Source organism: Poecilia latipinna, unplaced genomic scaffold (genome assembly GCF_001443285.1).
Source record: "Poecilia latipinna isolate Pla-1442-1.1 unplaced genomic scaffold, P_latipinna-1.0 Scaffold759, whole genome shotgun sequence".
NCBI classification, from domain to species: domain Eukaryota; kingdom Metazoa; phylum Chordata; class Actinopteri; order Cyprinodontiformes; family Poeciliidae; genus Poecilia; species Poecilia latipinna.
In genome coordinates, this window is record NW_015113375.1 from 79,804 (window position 1) to 95,452 (window position 15,649).

The following is a 15,649-nucleotide window of genomic DNA, read 5'->3' on the forward strand; positions in this document are numbered from 1 at the left end:
CCCATTTAAAAAATACACATTAACTTGAACTAGACACAAGACAGTAAGCTACACTCTGTGCTTACGCCCACAGCCCTGAATCCTGGCTTATATTGCACTTCATAATGATAAAAGAAAATGAAAATAACTGTTGAATCTTTGCCAATCTCTTAAAAATTGATGGCAAGCTGTTGTGTAATACAATCCTCTACATTTCAACACCTTCCTAAAATAATGGCCTAAGTCATTTTTTGCCAAAAGTGACTATTGCCTAATCATCTTCTGGCAAAAAACGAGAGCAAAAAGATATTTTTTGTAGGAAGATGACAATTTTCCAAAAACAACTCTAAAGTTAGATTTCTGGTTAGATAACGGAAGGTCAATTTGACAGCAGTCTTGTATTTGTCAACATTTTCTTACATTCTCTCCTTCATCCCAATCAATATAAGCAACTGGACCATGTATAATTCAGACCCAGGATTAGTTTGTGTCTGTTGATCCCAGAGGAACGACGAGCTTCATGGGTGATTTGACCTGAGCCTGATGACAAAATACCCTCTTGCTCCTGAAGGGCGAAGCTGAGACACACATCACATCATATTTGTGAATACCCACATAAATAATGCATGTTTTACATTTTGTACTCACAATTATATGTATTATGATTAATTTATGAGACGAAAGCAATCCTACATGACATTGTTTCTTTAGGACATGATTTGAAATATGACTTTTATAATAATCATTGGTATGTTGATAAATAAGAATGAAAAACAGTTTACCCTCTTGACACCGCAAGAGGATTGATTTAATTTCAGCTTTAGAAACATTACTTAATACATACATGGACAAATATGTTAGTACCTCTTTGTCAATGACCAAAAAGCTCACAACGATAACTGAAATAACTTGAAAACAAAAGTAACTAACATTTTACTGAAAATTAGCAGTTAGTAATAAATAACTAAATTACAGCACCAAACAACCCAAAATAATAAACATAATGCAGGTTAGGTATAATAGACAAAATTTGTTTAAAAAAAAAAAAAAAAGCTGCATATGCATGTTACAATGCTCAGACTGTGAACTATGATACAATTTAAGATATTCTCTAAAAAGAAAAAAAATAGTTTTGACTTATTAAACATGAGCAGATCATCCAGAGCCAGAAGCGCCACCACATACTGCAGCCCTTTAACTGGAAAAGGTCTGGCAGAAAGTTTATATGTCTTAGTTACAGCTCAGTGATTTCAGAGCAGAGACTGACCTCAAAGACAAATTAAAAGGGAATGGGGTACAAAAAGTAATAATAATAAAGTTGAGATAATTATTGAAAAGCCTGTGCACTATGAAGAATAATCAAGAGATTAAGCCAGTTTCTGCGTGAGATCTCCCAGCGCAATAGAAGTCTGCTTGAATTAGCTCCATTTATTGTCAGGATTCAGCATAAAAGAACTCTTCAGGCCATATACCCTTAAACCTTTATGGTTCTGTTGTTTTCTGTCACTCTAAGCTCATGCAGACTTAATTATAACCTGTAATAATCCTTTCAAATAAAATGCACATTCAGTCGCTGGATTAGTCAGCCACCACTAGGCTTCAATGACAGCAGCGTTATTGCTGATAGCTTGAGGGATGTTCTAATTGCAACTCTTTGCCAACACCTGTCTCTGTTTTTAAACAGTCTGGGGAGCAGATTTTGTTTTTCTAAAATAGGAAAAAAAATAGCAGGATGGACAGTTCTTTATGGAACTGACGTTGAGATAGTGGAATCGTAAGTACCTGTGTGTCCGTCTGAGCAATACGATGGACTGGAGTTAAAACACTGATGTATTTTACAGGAAGGGTCAGAAGGAGCCCAATATCCTCTGGAGCGCACCTGAAGACCTTCTTAGACTCTGTGGTGGCATCAGCCAGTTTCTATGATGCTGTCTGGTAGAGCAGCAGCCTATCTACAGCGGTTAGATCAGCTCATAAGGAAGACCAGAACTGGAGAGCTCTTACAGCGAGACTGCGCAAAGGAGAGCGAACGCAGATCCTTCCTCCCAGCAGCTGCAAGACTTTATAACTATCACAGCTCCCCACAATGTTTTCATCCCTGCAGTTATTGGCAGTTTTTCACTTCTTGTATTATCTTTTTTTTTTTTTTTGCACAAATATATCTTTTCTTTTTTAAATTATCCTACTTAGTTGCACATTTCTTTTAATCTGCCATCTGTAAGTGCTCTGCCACTAACATTTTCTTGAATAAAAAAATTAAATTCACACCAGATTATAAGATTTAAAGCATTCCTTGAAAACTTGTATTTTATTGACAGGACAAATAAAACAGATGAGTATAAATTTCCACAGACACAAATATTCAGCAAGACCCTCACAGATCATTTATCCGAGCTGATTAACTTCCAAAATTGTTCAATTAAAAACTGTGTATGAGTACTTAAATTTAGTTTAAGATGTTATTCCTTCTTTAATATAACACACCAGTTTCCTTGGTCATGATAGCTGGTTTGCACTTTGACTCCGGTCACCTCAATGCAGAGCTGCTCCAGCTCCCCCTGCTGGAAGACATGGTAATAGCGATGAAAAACAGGGACTGAACTCCCACCAGGAACCTGAGAAGTGTCAACACTTGGACTGAGTTTAGAGTCTGGACTGTTTGTGGTGTGCAAACCAGAACTGGACTCTTCTTCTCCTGGTGTTTTCCTCCCTTTCAGGTGCCAGGGAACCAAAAGGTCCTGGGAATTAAAGGCTGTGCGGTTAGTGTGAACACTAAGCTTGCCTTCCGTCATTTTGCTGTCATCTTTTAAGTCTCCAGTGTGGTTGTTGTCCAAATGGCTGGCGCTGAGGACACTTGGCTCTTTGTACGGTTCCTGGACTTCCTCTGGTTTGTCTTTACTTTTCCCTCCATTCTGTGGTTTGTTGTGGTCTTTAAGGTACTTAGATTTCTGCTTGTTGTACTCTTGTTCATAAGCCCAAACATAGATGAGTGCCTGACCTCCAGGTTTTAGAAGTCTGACCAGCTCCCTCACAGCTGCCAGCCGACGCTCCTGGAACACACGCGGACGTTTAAAGAGTTAACATTTCAAGAAGAAGTGGAGGGAAAAAAAGTAAGTTGGTGAAGGATTGCAGTAGCAATTCAAAACTATTAAAGATATCAGTTGCAATTCTTGTCTATTGTCTTCTTTCCTCTCTTTCTCATCTGTGCTTCCATCACTCTGTGACCTTTAACATTTTGGGCAACATCATTGTCTCGTGACAATATTGTAATATTTCTACAAATATCACATTTGTAGAAATTCTCACGCAGAATATCAATTGTATTTCAGCGGGATAACTTTCTGGTTAGTACGATTGTGTCCAATGCATTTCATTTGTTTGTGTGTGAATGTGCTGCCCGCACCTGTGTGGAAAAATGGTGTATAACAGCTATAGAGATGCAGGCGTCACATGAGTCCGTTCGAAGGGGGACGTTAAGAGCGTCAGATACAAACGCGTTGAATCCTCTCTCTGCACAGATTTGGACCAGAGCGCTGCTGCGGTCACATCCCACCTGAGATCAGACAAACACAAGGCGAGCTAATCAGCTCAGAGCGTAAGATTTAAGCATCCAGTGTACATAATAAAGACATCAAAAAGACGGAAGTTCCTGAGGAAGTTGGGATTAAGATGAGCGAAAGTAAAGAGAGCTGGAATGAAATTGAAAAGGAGAAAGAAGTCTGGGCTCGGCAGTTCTGGTAATATTTTAAAGCAAAAGTCAATTCAATCAGGCTCCGTGTGGTCTGGTGAGAAAATATTTACTACACACATGCACAAGAGCAGCCATTTTCCTTTCAATTGGATTTGAAAATGTTTATGGCTTCAAACTGCAGAGGAAAAGACAGGAGGGCCAGAGAACCAGAGGAAAGGATTATTGAGCTGAAGAGAGGAACGCTGGGTGAGGAGGAAGAAGACTGAATCAAACTCAGAGAATTGGTGTGCGACCTGCATAATCACAATGTTCTCACTGATGATTTATTACAGCCACGGTCTGAGTCAAGATAAGCCGCTTACACGCTTCTCCTAAATCCCCAAACATGAATATCCTCGTGTGCATACGTAAACAGAAAATTTGGATATTACCATGGAAACCGAGCTAATGCGAAGGATGGCGTCTTGCGGAGACCGGAGCAAGAAAACACTGATCTCATCCTCTGCTTTGTTGCACAAAGATCTACACATTTCATGCGTTGAAGAGCAAAGTAAGATGTTCTGTGTTACTGAAGGGTTTCCTCTACAGCCTGAACTCGAGACAACTTTTCTGGCTATTTTTACTTTATATTTTTAGATCAACAGCAAAACACAGCAGTCAGATGAAGATCTCTGCTGATTTCCAGGCCTCTTCTGCTGTGGAGCTAAAGAGTCACTGGACTTCTGAGCTTTGGACAGGTGAGCAGAAATGCAGGGTAAACCTTTAAAAATATATATATTTTTGGAGTATTTATAGAAACTCATAAAACTAAAAAAAGAAAATTACGTACGGACTTTATTCTGTTTTAAGATTCAAAGCTCCTTAAACTTTCCAAACGTTATCTTCAAAAGAAATACAAATAAGTTCTGTAAGCTAAGCTAGTTGGCTTACAGAACGAAACACAGGAAAACGTCTGTGTGAAAACGAGAATTAACACAAATCACCAGCACTTACAGCAGAAATATGAGGGTCTGTCTGCCAACAAAATCAAAAAATGAGCAAATGCCTATGGATGATATACGCAATGATGCAGCTCCGCTCATGTGAATGACACACCAAACATACCAGCCAAGCAAAAATCATCAAAATAGCAAAATGGTGAAAATAAGAATATGTAAAGCATGTGTCAAGGCAAAAGTAACATTTTTACTCAGAGGATCTCCTGTTTGGCTCTTTCCCCAGTCTCCATGTGGTGCCCACCCAAAACAGACAATTTTGTTTTAAATTGTTTAAAACTAATTTAAAATAAGAACCCTCCTTAATAACATGTTTCAATTTTCTCAGGAAAACAAACACCTTTAACATCCCGGGGCAGTTTGGCTTTGTTTTTGATTTCAATGATACTTTTGGCTAAGTAAACAAAAAATGGGCTGAAATGAGAAATCATGACCTACTGCTACCTACTGGATATCTTCACATTTCTGGATTAGTGCCCGCTTTCGCATTTTTTAAATGACAACATAAATCTAAATCAATACATAAGTTGTCCATTCAGGGGGTCACACAGACTGTTTCTTGAACTATGTGCATAACCCACCGTGATCAGCTGCGGGTTGACCCCCAGGTACTTCCCGTTTCCACAGCCCACGTCGACCAGCACGCTTCCGGGTGGCAGCGAGGACAGGAAGTGGCAAACGCGGGGCCATGGAGTGTGGCGAGTGCTGCTGAAGTGAGAGGCGATGGCGTTGTACACCAGGTGCACATACTCCTCCTCCAAACGGGTTGCATCGGCGTGGCAACTAGGAAGAGAGGGCTGAGATGGCGGGGATGGGGAGGACCCTCCCTGACTGTCACAGGCAGAGGGGAAGGCTGGAGTGGGGGTGCGGGGGGACATGGGACAGTCCTTTAAATCCATGAGATATTCAGGTGCAGCTTCAAACAGCAATGCTGCATAAAGTTTAGATTTATGAAAAAAGCTGTTATGTATCTTTAAAATGTTGCTAATGAGAAACAACAAAGTCAGCTACTTTGTTCAAATTTAATTTGTCACAATCCATGTGTGGAAGAACTCTAAAATTTGCCACTCACAGATAATCTCAACTGGGAATCGATATCCGCGAGTGTCCATTCTTAAACGGCTTTGACATTCGATCGACACTGAATGCAAAGACACGCCGCACTTTTTAGATTTTGATTTGTAAAAAATGTTTGAAACCCTTTTTCTTCACCCATCTCAGGTACACATTGCTTTTATAGGTTAATATGTCAGATAACATTTAATAACAAATATGGAGGACTGTGGTTGTAACTTGACAATACATCATAAACACTTAAAGTATGTCACTGAATTTGTAACGAACCAACATAATAAAAGAGTCTAACCTTTTAAATCGAACATTTACTAACTTTGCTAAATTCTTAAAAGATTTCTAGATCTGTCTCGACCCTGCCATATCGGCTGTGTGCCAGCCTCACCACAGCAGCAGGGCTCGTGTCTGATTTTGCGGAAAGTGAAGGACGTGCGGGTGCCCCTCTTGCTCAAAGTGAGATCGCCGTGGGAATCGAGGTCGGGCTCAGAATGATCAGCCGACCGTGTCTCACAAGCTGGCACCAGGTCGAACTTCCGTGGGGTAATCCTAACAGAGAGAGAATTAAGTTCAAGAGATTCAACTGTGGGAAGAAAAAGCCGGCACACTGAGCAACCAGCGAGAAAAATAAAAACACCGTCCAGCTCACCCGTGTGTCCAGAGGTATCTGCTCTCCCCCTTCATCACCAGCAGGCTGCGTTCAGGCAACACAACGGGAACAACTCGTCCGTCTGGGTGACGAAACTCCATCACCGTCTGCATGAAGACGCAGCGAAAAAGTTTTAACGGCTACAAAAAACCTATTCATCTAAAAAAAAAAAAAAAAAGGCACGAAAAAGGCGGGCAGACAAAGGATACAACTCGCGTCTTCATCATGAAGATTCATCGCACCAGACTGACGTAAAGTCCAAAGAAGTTAACTATTTTAAATATGTAAGATTTAAACCATCTGATCTGTGTCCTGCTACAGAAACGTGTCATTCATTCATATCGATCAACCAGACATTTTTTTTTTTTTTAAATACTTTTGATAACTTTACTAGACCACCGGACCACTCCCTGACATGACATTATGTGTATGTTATGTACCGAACATCCAAGTATATTTATATAAGCTGATATTAATTCCCATAAAAAGTCAACAATTTTGCAAGTTCCTAAATTTCCATTTATAATTTTCTTGTAACTTCCTTTGCATTTTCTCAGAGGTTGTAAAAGTGGTAGAAGAACTAAACCTTAATTTTCCAATTATATTTATTTAGTAATGTTAAGATGAAAAGCAGCATGTTTTTGTTTTATGTCTTTTATTAGGAAAATGTAATGCAGGCATGTTGCACACTGAATGTTTGAATTAAAATCCAACATCGGATTTTATGACACGTCCCGCATAAATCTGCTGAATTTGTCAGACCGCCGTCAACAAATGTAGTTTGTGTCTGCCCTCCGTTTTAACCAGCGGAGTCACCTTCATCCCGGCGCCTGCGTTTGATCCTAATGTTTCCGTACAGCACGCAACCGCTCGCGCTCTGCAGGGAAATTACATTCACACAACTTCAAACTGAATCTCTCCAACTTCTGACAGGAGGAAAATTGGATTCTGCGAAGTGATGGCGTGTGTGTGTGTGTGCGTGCATGCGTGAGAGTGTGGGTGGGCAGAAGGGAGAAAGAAGGGCATGAGTTTGTGTTTTCCTGTGACAGAGCACGAGAGGCTCCAGCAAATGATCAGATCTTTCCCTAGGACCACAGCTGAACTCATTCCTTCTTCCCCCCAGAAAGGCAAGAAAGGTCTGCACTGTTCTCATCTGAGAGAAAATTAGCCAATCAGTGAAAGCGGTGGAATGTGACTGAGTCGATGATGATGCTGGGAGAATACGCTTTTCGATAGGACTGCTCATCCTTCTCCCTCAGTCTCAGATACAGAAGCACACAAGTTCCTATGTGACATTTGAACATATTTTATTGGGATTCTGTGTGATTGATTTCTGGAAAAAAGTGCATAATTGTGTAGTGGAAGGAAGCAGATATATTATGTGTAGAATTCTTTAAATGTAAGAAAAAAACAAACTGAAAACGTGGCAGATGGTGCTCTGGTCACATGAGACACTTCACTATTTTGATTGCTACAAAACTCTAGCTGTATCTGAAAACAACACACAAACACACACACACCATGTCCACAGTAAAGCACAGTGGTGGCAGTATATTACTTAGGAGATGCTTTTCTACAGCAGGGAAAGGGTATCTGGCCAGAGCCAATCTGAAAATGGATGGAGCTAAACATATGGCAACAATTGAAGGAAATCTGCTAAGAGCCTGAAAGAGATGTTGACACCATACGTCAAAATGTCAGACTTTTTCCAGTCATTTATGATCATTTTAAAATATAAAGCAGAAAGATGTTTCCAAAGTGGGCAGCTTCGATCACGCATGTTTCTTGTTTCAAAGTGGCCTAGTCAAAGTCGAGACATAAATCTGACTGAAAACATCGGGTAAGAGTTAAGAAACAATGTTGTTCACTGATAGTCTCCATCCAATCTGACGAAGCTCAAAGATGAACTGGGTCAAATATCAGACTGTTGTTGTACAACACAGGTCCAGACAAATCATGACTTTCATTTGGAAAGACATTTTTAAAAACCAGGTCTAATCTTCCTTCCACTTCACAATTATTCACCACTGTATGGTGATTTATCACATAAAATGCTCAGAGACAATCCTAAAATTTCTATATTTGTGGCTTTAACAGGACAGCAATGTAGGATTCAATTCAATGAATGGCTCATAGTGTATAAATACTTTGTATTTATGCTTAATAATAAATGAATAAACAAGCAAATAAATCAATGCAATAATCATAATAATAATTTTCTTTGGGACCAAAACTTTCAGATGGGTTCTCCCTCTATAATATGTTAATAATATGGAGTGGCCCAAATCCACAGCCCTGCAGCCACATATAGTCTGCCTGTCTGGTTATGACATTGTAACAGATGACACCAACTGCTAATAGATTAGCCGCTATCACTCAAACAAGTGGGGTCAGTTGGGAGTCAATGTGCCACAATCAGCCCACGGAGACAAACCCATAAAAAACATCAATACATCCTCTCTAAAGTACAAATCATTCTTGCAACCATCGACAAAAGCTTGCAGAAAGCAAGTCGTGAACCACGTTGGCAGAATGCCACACAAACTATGATGTGTCAAAATGTTCTCAGCAGATTCAGAAGGAGAAGACCCAAGAATCAGCAGCAACAGAAACAGCAGCAGTCTGGGGGAAAGGAATCACAGGTTGATGAGCTGCTGTTTCATCCGTGTCATTATCCCTGGAAACTGATGGCATCAAATTTATTCCTACATCTTATAAAGCTCTTCAAATAGGTTACTGCACGAGCTGAAAAACAGACAGAAAAGTTGCATCACAAGTCACAAAGGAGATTATTACAACACAAGCGATTTACCTTTGCCCCGAGACTCAGTGACAGGATGGTGTCGGCAAAGGCAGAGTGGGTGTCGACGTGAGGGGGGATACCTGGAAACGACACAAATATGACAGACTTGAAAAGTGAAATGAATCCTGAACATTTGAATGAAAAGAAAAGTATTGTAAACATTTCACAACATCCCGACCCCACTAGGGACAAGGGTGTAAAGAAAATGGATGGACATTTCACAACAAATCAGATATGTCAGGCTAACAGGAGACAATTTTTAAACCTTTATGACATGCATTAAAGAGCTCGGGATCCAAGGAGGGGAAACTATATTGGCGTGTTAAAGAGAATCTGCTGCCACCTGGTGGTAAATAAAAAAATATATGTTTTGTGCTAAGTTGATGGAATTAATAGTTGCATAAATACAGTGATGTGGGAAAAAAAAAAAAAAACTAGGACATTCTACAACAGCCTGCATGTTTCTCTAAACTATTAGCATAAAATAATATTTAATATAAATTTTACTAATACTAAAAAATTCAACCATAAACAACACCACTTCCTTCTGTAAAACTGTGAAAGTTTCAAGAGGGAATCAGGTCTTCATACAAAAGCAAGGAGTTGTGTGATACTTGACGAGTGTGTGAATTCACAATCAAATGTTGAAAAATAACAATGTTGTCTTTTATGTCTTTTATTTTTACTTGTAAAGACTTCCTCAGTAAGAAGTACTTCTCTTATTCAGAGATTGTCCGACACACATTCTCTGAATAAGAACAACTTTCTTTAAAAAATTAGGAAAAGATAGTAGTTATGAGACATGATATAAATAATGCTTAAATAAATACCTAACTAAGTCTTATGTGTTGCTAATGCAACCCTTAGTTGCAATTGATAAACTGAGCAATTGTTTGTTTACTGTGTAAAAAAATGTTACACCAAACATTAACTGGAAACCGGACACACTCACCCTGTCCACTCTCATACTGGTTAACAGTCAGCTGGTCAGGCAGGACGTTAATGTGTCCATCCTGCAGACATCGATGCAAAACAGGCAGACACTCCTCAGGAAGACCTGGACAGATAAACTATTTACACTAAGATTTATCTGAGTCATAATAATGTTTATTATATATATATATAAAAAGACCTTTCATCAACTTCTTGAAATAAAGAAGACGGGATGCAACAAAGGTAAAGTAACTAGAAGCCATACAAGACATGTTAATCAAGTTAAATTAAACTGCTAGATCCTCCACCCAGGCTAATCCGTCAGGAAAATGGATCAACACTTCTTTATGCTTTACGGAAAGTATTATATGGATTAAAGTGACTACCTGCAGGTAGTGGTTTGTCCTTGTCCACGTTGTTGTTGTCGTAGCAAAATTCAAAGCCATAATGCTTCACTCTCCTGTGTTTCAAAGCTTTCTGAGCTAAACAAACAAAGCATCAAAATCTTAGATTAAAATCGATAAAATAAACAAGTGACCCTACGCCAGAATCTGAACAACTTTACAAAAGTTATACATAGATATTTAACACTAAACACTCAGCAAGGTAAGGGAGATGTATTTTCTCTACTTGCAACACTGATCTAGTTCTAAGCTTTAAAAGAGTTTAGGTTTGTGAAAGAGCAACGCGCTTCATTACCTTGGTCAGAAGTTGACCAGTCCACAGCAGCGAGGAGCAGAGCCTCCTCCTCTGGAGACACAAAATCCTCCACTAGAGCTAATCCTTCAGGAAAATGGACCCGCACTTCCTCTTTATGCTTTACTGCAAACAAATATTAGTAACACATGCAGTGACGGTATAGACACAGGCTGCAAAATCAGGTTGCCTAAAGGAGATGATTTCCAGAGACTCTTTATCTACAAGTCCGAGCCATCGCTTATTTCTTTTGCATTTTGCTCCTGAGTCAAACTTTCTTACTACAAAGCAGTTTCTTCAAGCTAATGAGAGTACATTACAGGTTTTCTTTGAACTTTAGGTAACTCTATGCTGAGTATGAACATAAAAAAATGAGGAAATCTGATAATCAAGGGTGAAAAGAAAAACAGGTAGTGCAAAAAAAAAAAAAATCTTTCTGCTGCTGATGAAAAGCAACTGAAAGTCATGTTTTCAAGAAATAGGTGTAGCCCAGCACACACCTGACAAAGGGCTGTCATCCTTCACCCTTAATACCAGCACTTTTAGCAAATAACTGTATTCCTAAAAATAGTTATTAGGTTTTGGGAGCACTGAAAAACATAAAATGTGGGTCTGCCTTCTCAAAAGTGGAACAGAAGGATTACTCAAGGCTTTTGCACAATACTGTACGTCTGAGCTACAATGTAGCTACATATGTGATACATCCAAAAATACGTACCTGAGTCAACATAACTGAGATAGAGAGTAACGCTGTTCTCCCCAGACTGGAGCTTCTGCCCGTTAAGCTGGGTGTGAGCTTTCCGAGCATCATCTTCTGATCTGGGAGAGACAAAGACAATAAAACAAGAGAAACTAAGAAAACATTTGGGTCAAAGAGTCAATTTATTTAAAAAAGACAGGATTGGGTAGTCCTGAACAACAACAAACATATCAAACATTAAAAAAAAAGACTTTATATAAAATTTTCAAGAAACTGGTCAGAGTTATTGGTCACAATATGTTATAATACATTTGTAAAACAAGTTGACGCTTGGAAATAAAATGAGACGCTTGAATTTTAGCTTTTGTTGGACAGGTCTCAGTATTTAGTATTTGGTTGCTGTTTATGTTTCCTCTCCACTGTTCATGTTCAGTGTTTTAACTTAGTCAGGAAACTTTAATGAAAAGCTTAAGATGGTTTCCAAGGTTTGATGAAGCTATTACTTCTTTCTAGCTTTAAATAACTTCTTCACTTGAACAGATTGCCTTAATGATAAACAGCAGATTCTTGCTGCGGTGATACCTGTACGTGACAAAAGCATAGGGCTTCTGAGGAGGCATAAACAGACTTTCTACGTCTCCAAACTGCTTCATTGCGGCAGAGAGGTCCTCACGGCTGACACCGTTCCCCAAGCCTCCGTTAGCCACCACCAAATTCTGCGGGCGTGACAGAAGAAGAGGATCAGCGAGTTTTCAGCTGTCCGGTGAGCTGAATATTTTACACATTTGTACACATAATGTACATAGTGGCTCCAAGTTGATTAGGTTACTTGAAGGTTACCAAAAGTTAGACTAGTTTAACAAGAATTACTCAGAATCCCCAAAGTGTATTGCACAAAGAATATTAATTTAGTGTTTCATACTGATGTTTAAGTCAACGATTTTACCTGTATTTTACAAGCAACAAGGTCCCTGTCAGAGCTCCCAACACATAAAAGTTCTGCCTTAGTAAGCAATAAAGTTTAATTCTATCAAAAAAAATATCATGGAAGGAAATAGAATTGAACTCTACTTAAGATTAAAAAAAAATTAACACACTAAAATAATCAACAATAGCCTGAAAGCCTGAAGTATTACAGTCTTTAAATGTCCATAGGGAAATAAATTTAAAGAGAAAATGTGTTGACCACCATAATGGAAAAGAACCAAACCAAGGCCATAATGTAACTTCATCCTACAAATACGCTGGTATTTACTGACTTCTTGATCTCTTCTGCAAAAAAGGTTCTTTATCTTTAATAGAAATGGGTTTTGGTTGAACAACTGTTTAGAAGCAGTTGTTTAATTGAACAATAGTTTTTTTTCTCACATTTTGTGGTCGGATTTGTGTTATGATTCAAAGCAAAGCCAAAGGCAAAAATATTTAGCAACTTAAAACGGCACTTCCAACTTTTACACATAATGTCTACGGCTCCATATCGGTATTAATTGAATTATTTTAATAAGCTACTTTTACAAATACAAATTTACAAATGCTAATGCATAAAACATATGTCAATTTAAACTATCCGCATGTGAAAGTAATGATTTCTCTTTGGGATTTTTTTCCCCTTTCCTGTCTGCTCACCTTGGTAGGCTGCGATGCTGTACTGATGCCTTCATGCTTCAGTAAAGTGTGACTGGCCTTCAGCTGTTTTCTCAACACTTTCTTGTCTTCTTTGCCTCTTCTGGTAGCGGCTTTCACGTTGTTTACCACTGTACAGTCCATGATTCGTCTACCTAATCTGTCCGGGTACAACTAGCACCCTCAAACTATGGTTCCGCCTGTGACGTGTGATCTGTGTTAGCTGAGATGAAACAAATAAAATAGGAAAACTTAATTTCAAAACTTTGCACAGTATTTATGCTGGTAAGAAAACCCCCCAATGTTTAAGGACTTGGGTGAAATTCGTATTTTTTTACCGAGTTGAGTCAGCGACTGTAATGCATCCTTTACAATTCTTGCTACTTGTTTTTTCAAGGGACGTTGAAATTTCTCAATGGAAAAAATATAAGCTCTCTATCGAAATCATACGTACAGATATCATAGTCAAGTTTGAATGTAGAGATGAAATGTTGGACTTCATACTTAATCTTATGATTAGGAAAATTGCACATACATAAGGTAAAGTCCCTCCCAAACGGCTATGACTTCTATTAGCAGACCTTGAAATACTGTAAATAACTACAAATAGAAGACAGAATTCATACAGCTGCATCTCCAGAGCTTACTTTTGAGTGACCCTAAATAACAAGAATTCTGGCACTATTGAATGATTATAATGCTGTATTTTTGCATTTTTGTTGTAGAATATTGCTTGTGTTTGTGCTGACAAAAGGTTTTGTCTTGTGTTTGTAACAAAAAAATATATAACTATGTTTAAAAAAAAGGCAAAGAGCAATTTGTTCAAACTGCTCAAAGGCAGCACAATAACACTATTTATTAATATCACCATAGAATAGCTATTTAACAATAAAGTAAGAAAGGTCACTGCAGGTTGCTCACTGTTTTAGTTCAAGACTAAGAATAACCCCTTCTAAACTTGTAGATGCCCTTACATATAGGCTAAGTGACCATTCATAATTGTGAACAAATCACAAAACTTTCTGTCCTGATGAGATGAGCGTCTCAGCAAGAGTAGTGACTCTGGGATCCATTTTGGCTTTAAAAAGCACTCCAGCATGAGTCTTCCACTTGTGGACATTTGTCCATCTTTGTGTCCAAATACATTAATAGATTGGGGTTAGTTGTGTAACCAAGCTGTCACCTGTCCAGAGTCATCTCATGTGCCGGGCGGTGAGAGCCCTTCGTTGTTGAAACAGCACGCTCTGTTTAGTCTGCAAAACAACAGCTGGTATGAGGGGAGACCACACAAATTCCCTCTCGATCACGATAACAATACTCTGCATGTCTTTCCTAAGCAGGCTAATAAAATTCTCTTTTGTTTGTCTCCGTTTGTCGACATTGTTGATCGTTACAGGAATTAACAGGTGTGCAATCAACAAACTCCAGCTCATTGCATTTGGACGCATTTCACTTGATTTTTTTATTTGCAGAAATGAAAGATAAAGTATGGAAAAAAGCAGTCTGTATTAGCAAAATATGCTGAATAAATGTGTTTTGTCCATTCCCTCGGTATTGACATCAGAGCAAGCTGATTCCAGTGGTTGATTTGCAGTGCTCAAGGGCAGCTTCACCTAAAGTCCCCACCAAGCTCTGAAGAAGCTGTGCAATGGGGAGAAATGGAGTGAAATCCCCTGCATAAATATGTCATCACCTGCTGGAATTCAAGGTCAACAGCCAACCAGGCATCTTTGTATCATAACTGGCTTGGCCTGCAGAACAAAGATGGACAGACAAAGAAACCAGATACTCCCTTTTAACATTGTGAGCATGATCTCACTGTCTTCAATGACTGACTGCAGGAAGATATCAACATAAAGAGTAAGAAAAAAAATTTTTATGTTGAAATAAGCTGATAGGGAAAGGAAGTGAAAGCAGGGATCTGATTCTGAGGATCATGTGATTTGTGGCACTTTGGTTCCAGCTTTTTGGGATTTCAGTTTGTCTTTGATATGTGACAAGATGCCAGTGACAAAGTGCCCAACAATACAACCCAGAATCGGTTCTTTTCATTGTTATCTTCATATAGAAGACCTATCTCTTCAGTTTTTTTGCTTGATTGATTCATAGATCAGCAATGTGGATCAACAAACAGGAAAATAGATACTTCTGTTTAATGGACAGTTATGCATAAACACACACACTTTTAGTGACCTACAATGCATGGAACGGTGTCTATGAGGCTTTGTTGACACTCTTCATCTCATCACTGATTTAGACAGTAACTCTGCCAGCTCACGTCTGTCTTGGATACGCTCACACCTGTCGCAGTGGGTGCCCGCTCCATTTTATTCAATCACTTTAGCACCGGATATCCATGACAATGGGAATCCCTGGGTCGCATGCTGCAGTTATCGATGTGGGGCTGGAAGAACAGCAGCAGGATAAAGTTACATTTATTTTCATCCGTTAAATCCTCAGGGAATGACCTTGGTATTCTTTGATGGAAGAGATCAAGGCAGCTGAGCTG

At 39.0% G+C, this 15,649-nt stretch overlaps 1 protein-coding gene across 1 annotated transcript; it reads right to left on the bottom strand.

The window, feature by feature from the left end:
* Nucleotides 1-2,254: 2,254 nt before the first annotated feature.
* Nucleotides 2,255-13,306, bottom strand: alkbh8 (alkB homolog 8, tRNA methyltransferase). The gene is made up of 12 exons (XM_015045988.1): nt 13,144-13,306; nt 12,100-12,233; nt 11,536-11,636; nt 10,821-10,943; nt 10,508-10,603; nt 10,141-10,245; nt 9,198-9,268; nt 6,386-6,492; nt 6,125-6,285; nt 5,247-5,518; nt 3,383-3,532; nt 2,255-3,029 (listed from the first exon to the last, which is right to left on the bottom strand). Exons 1-12 carry the CDS (start codon nt 13,282-13,284, stop codon nt 2,439-2,441), a joined length of 2,052 nt encoding a protein of 683 aa, XP_014901474.1. The 5' UTR covers nt 13,285-13,306; the 3' UTR covers nt 2,255-2,438.
* Between the last annotated feature and the right edge of the window lie 2,343 nt (nt 13,307-15,649).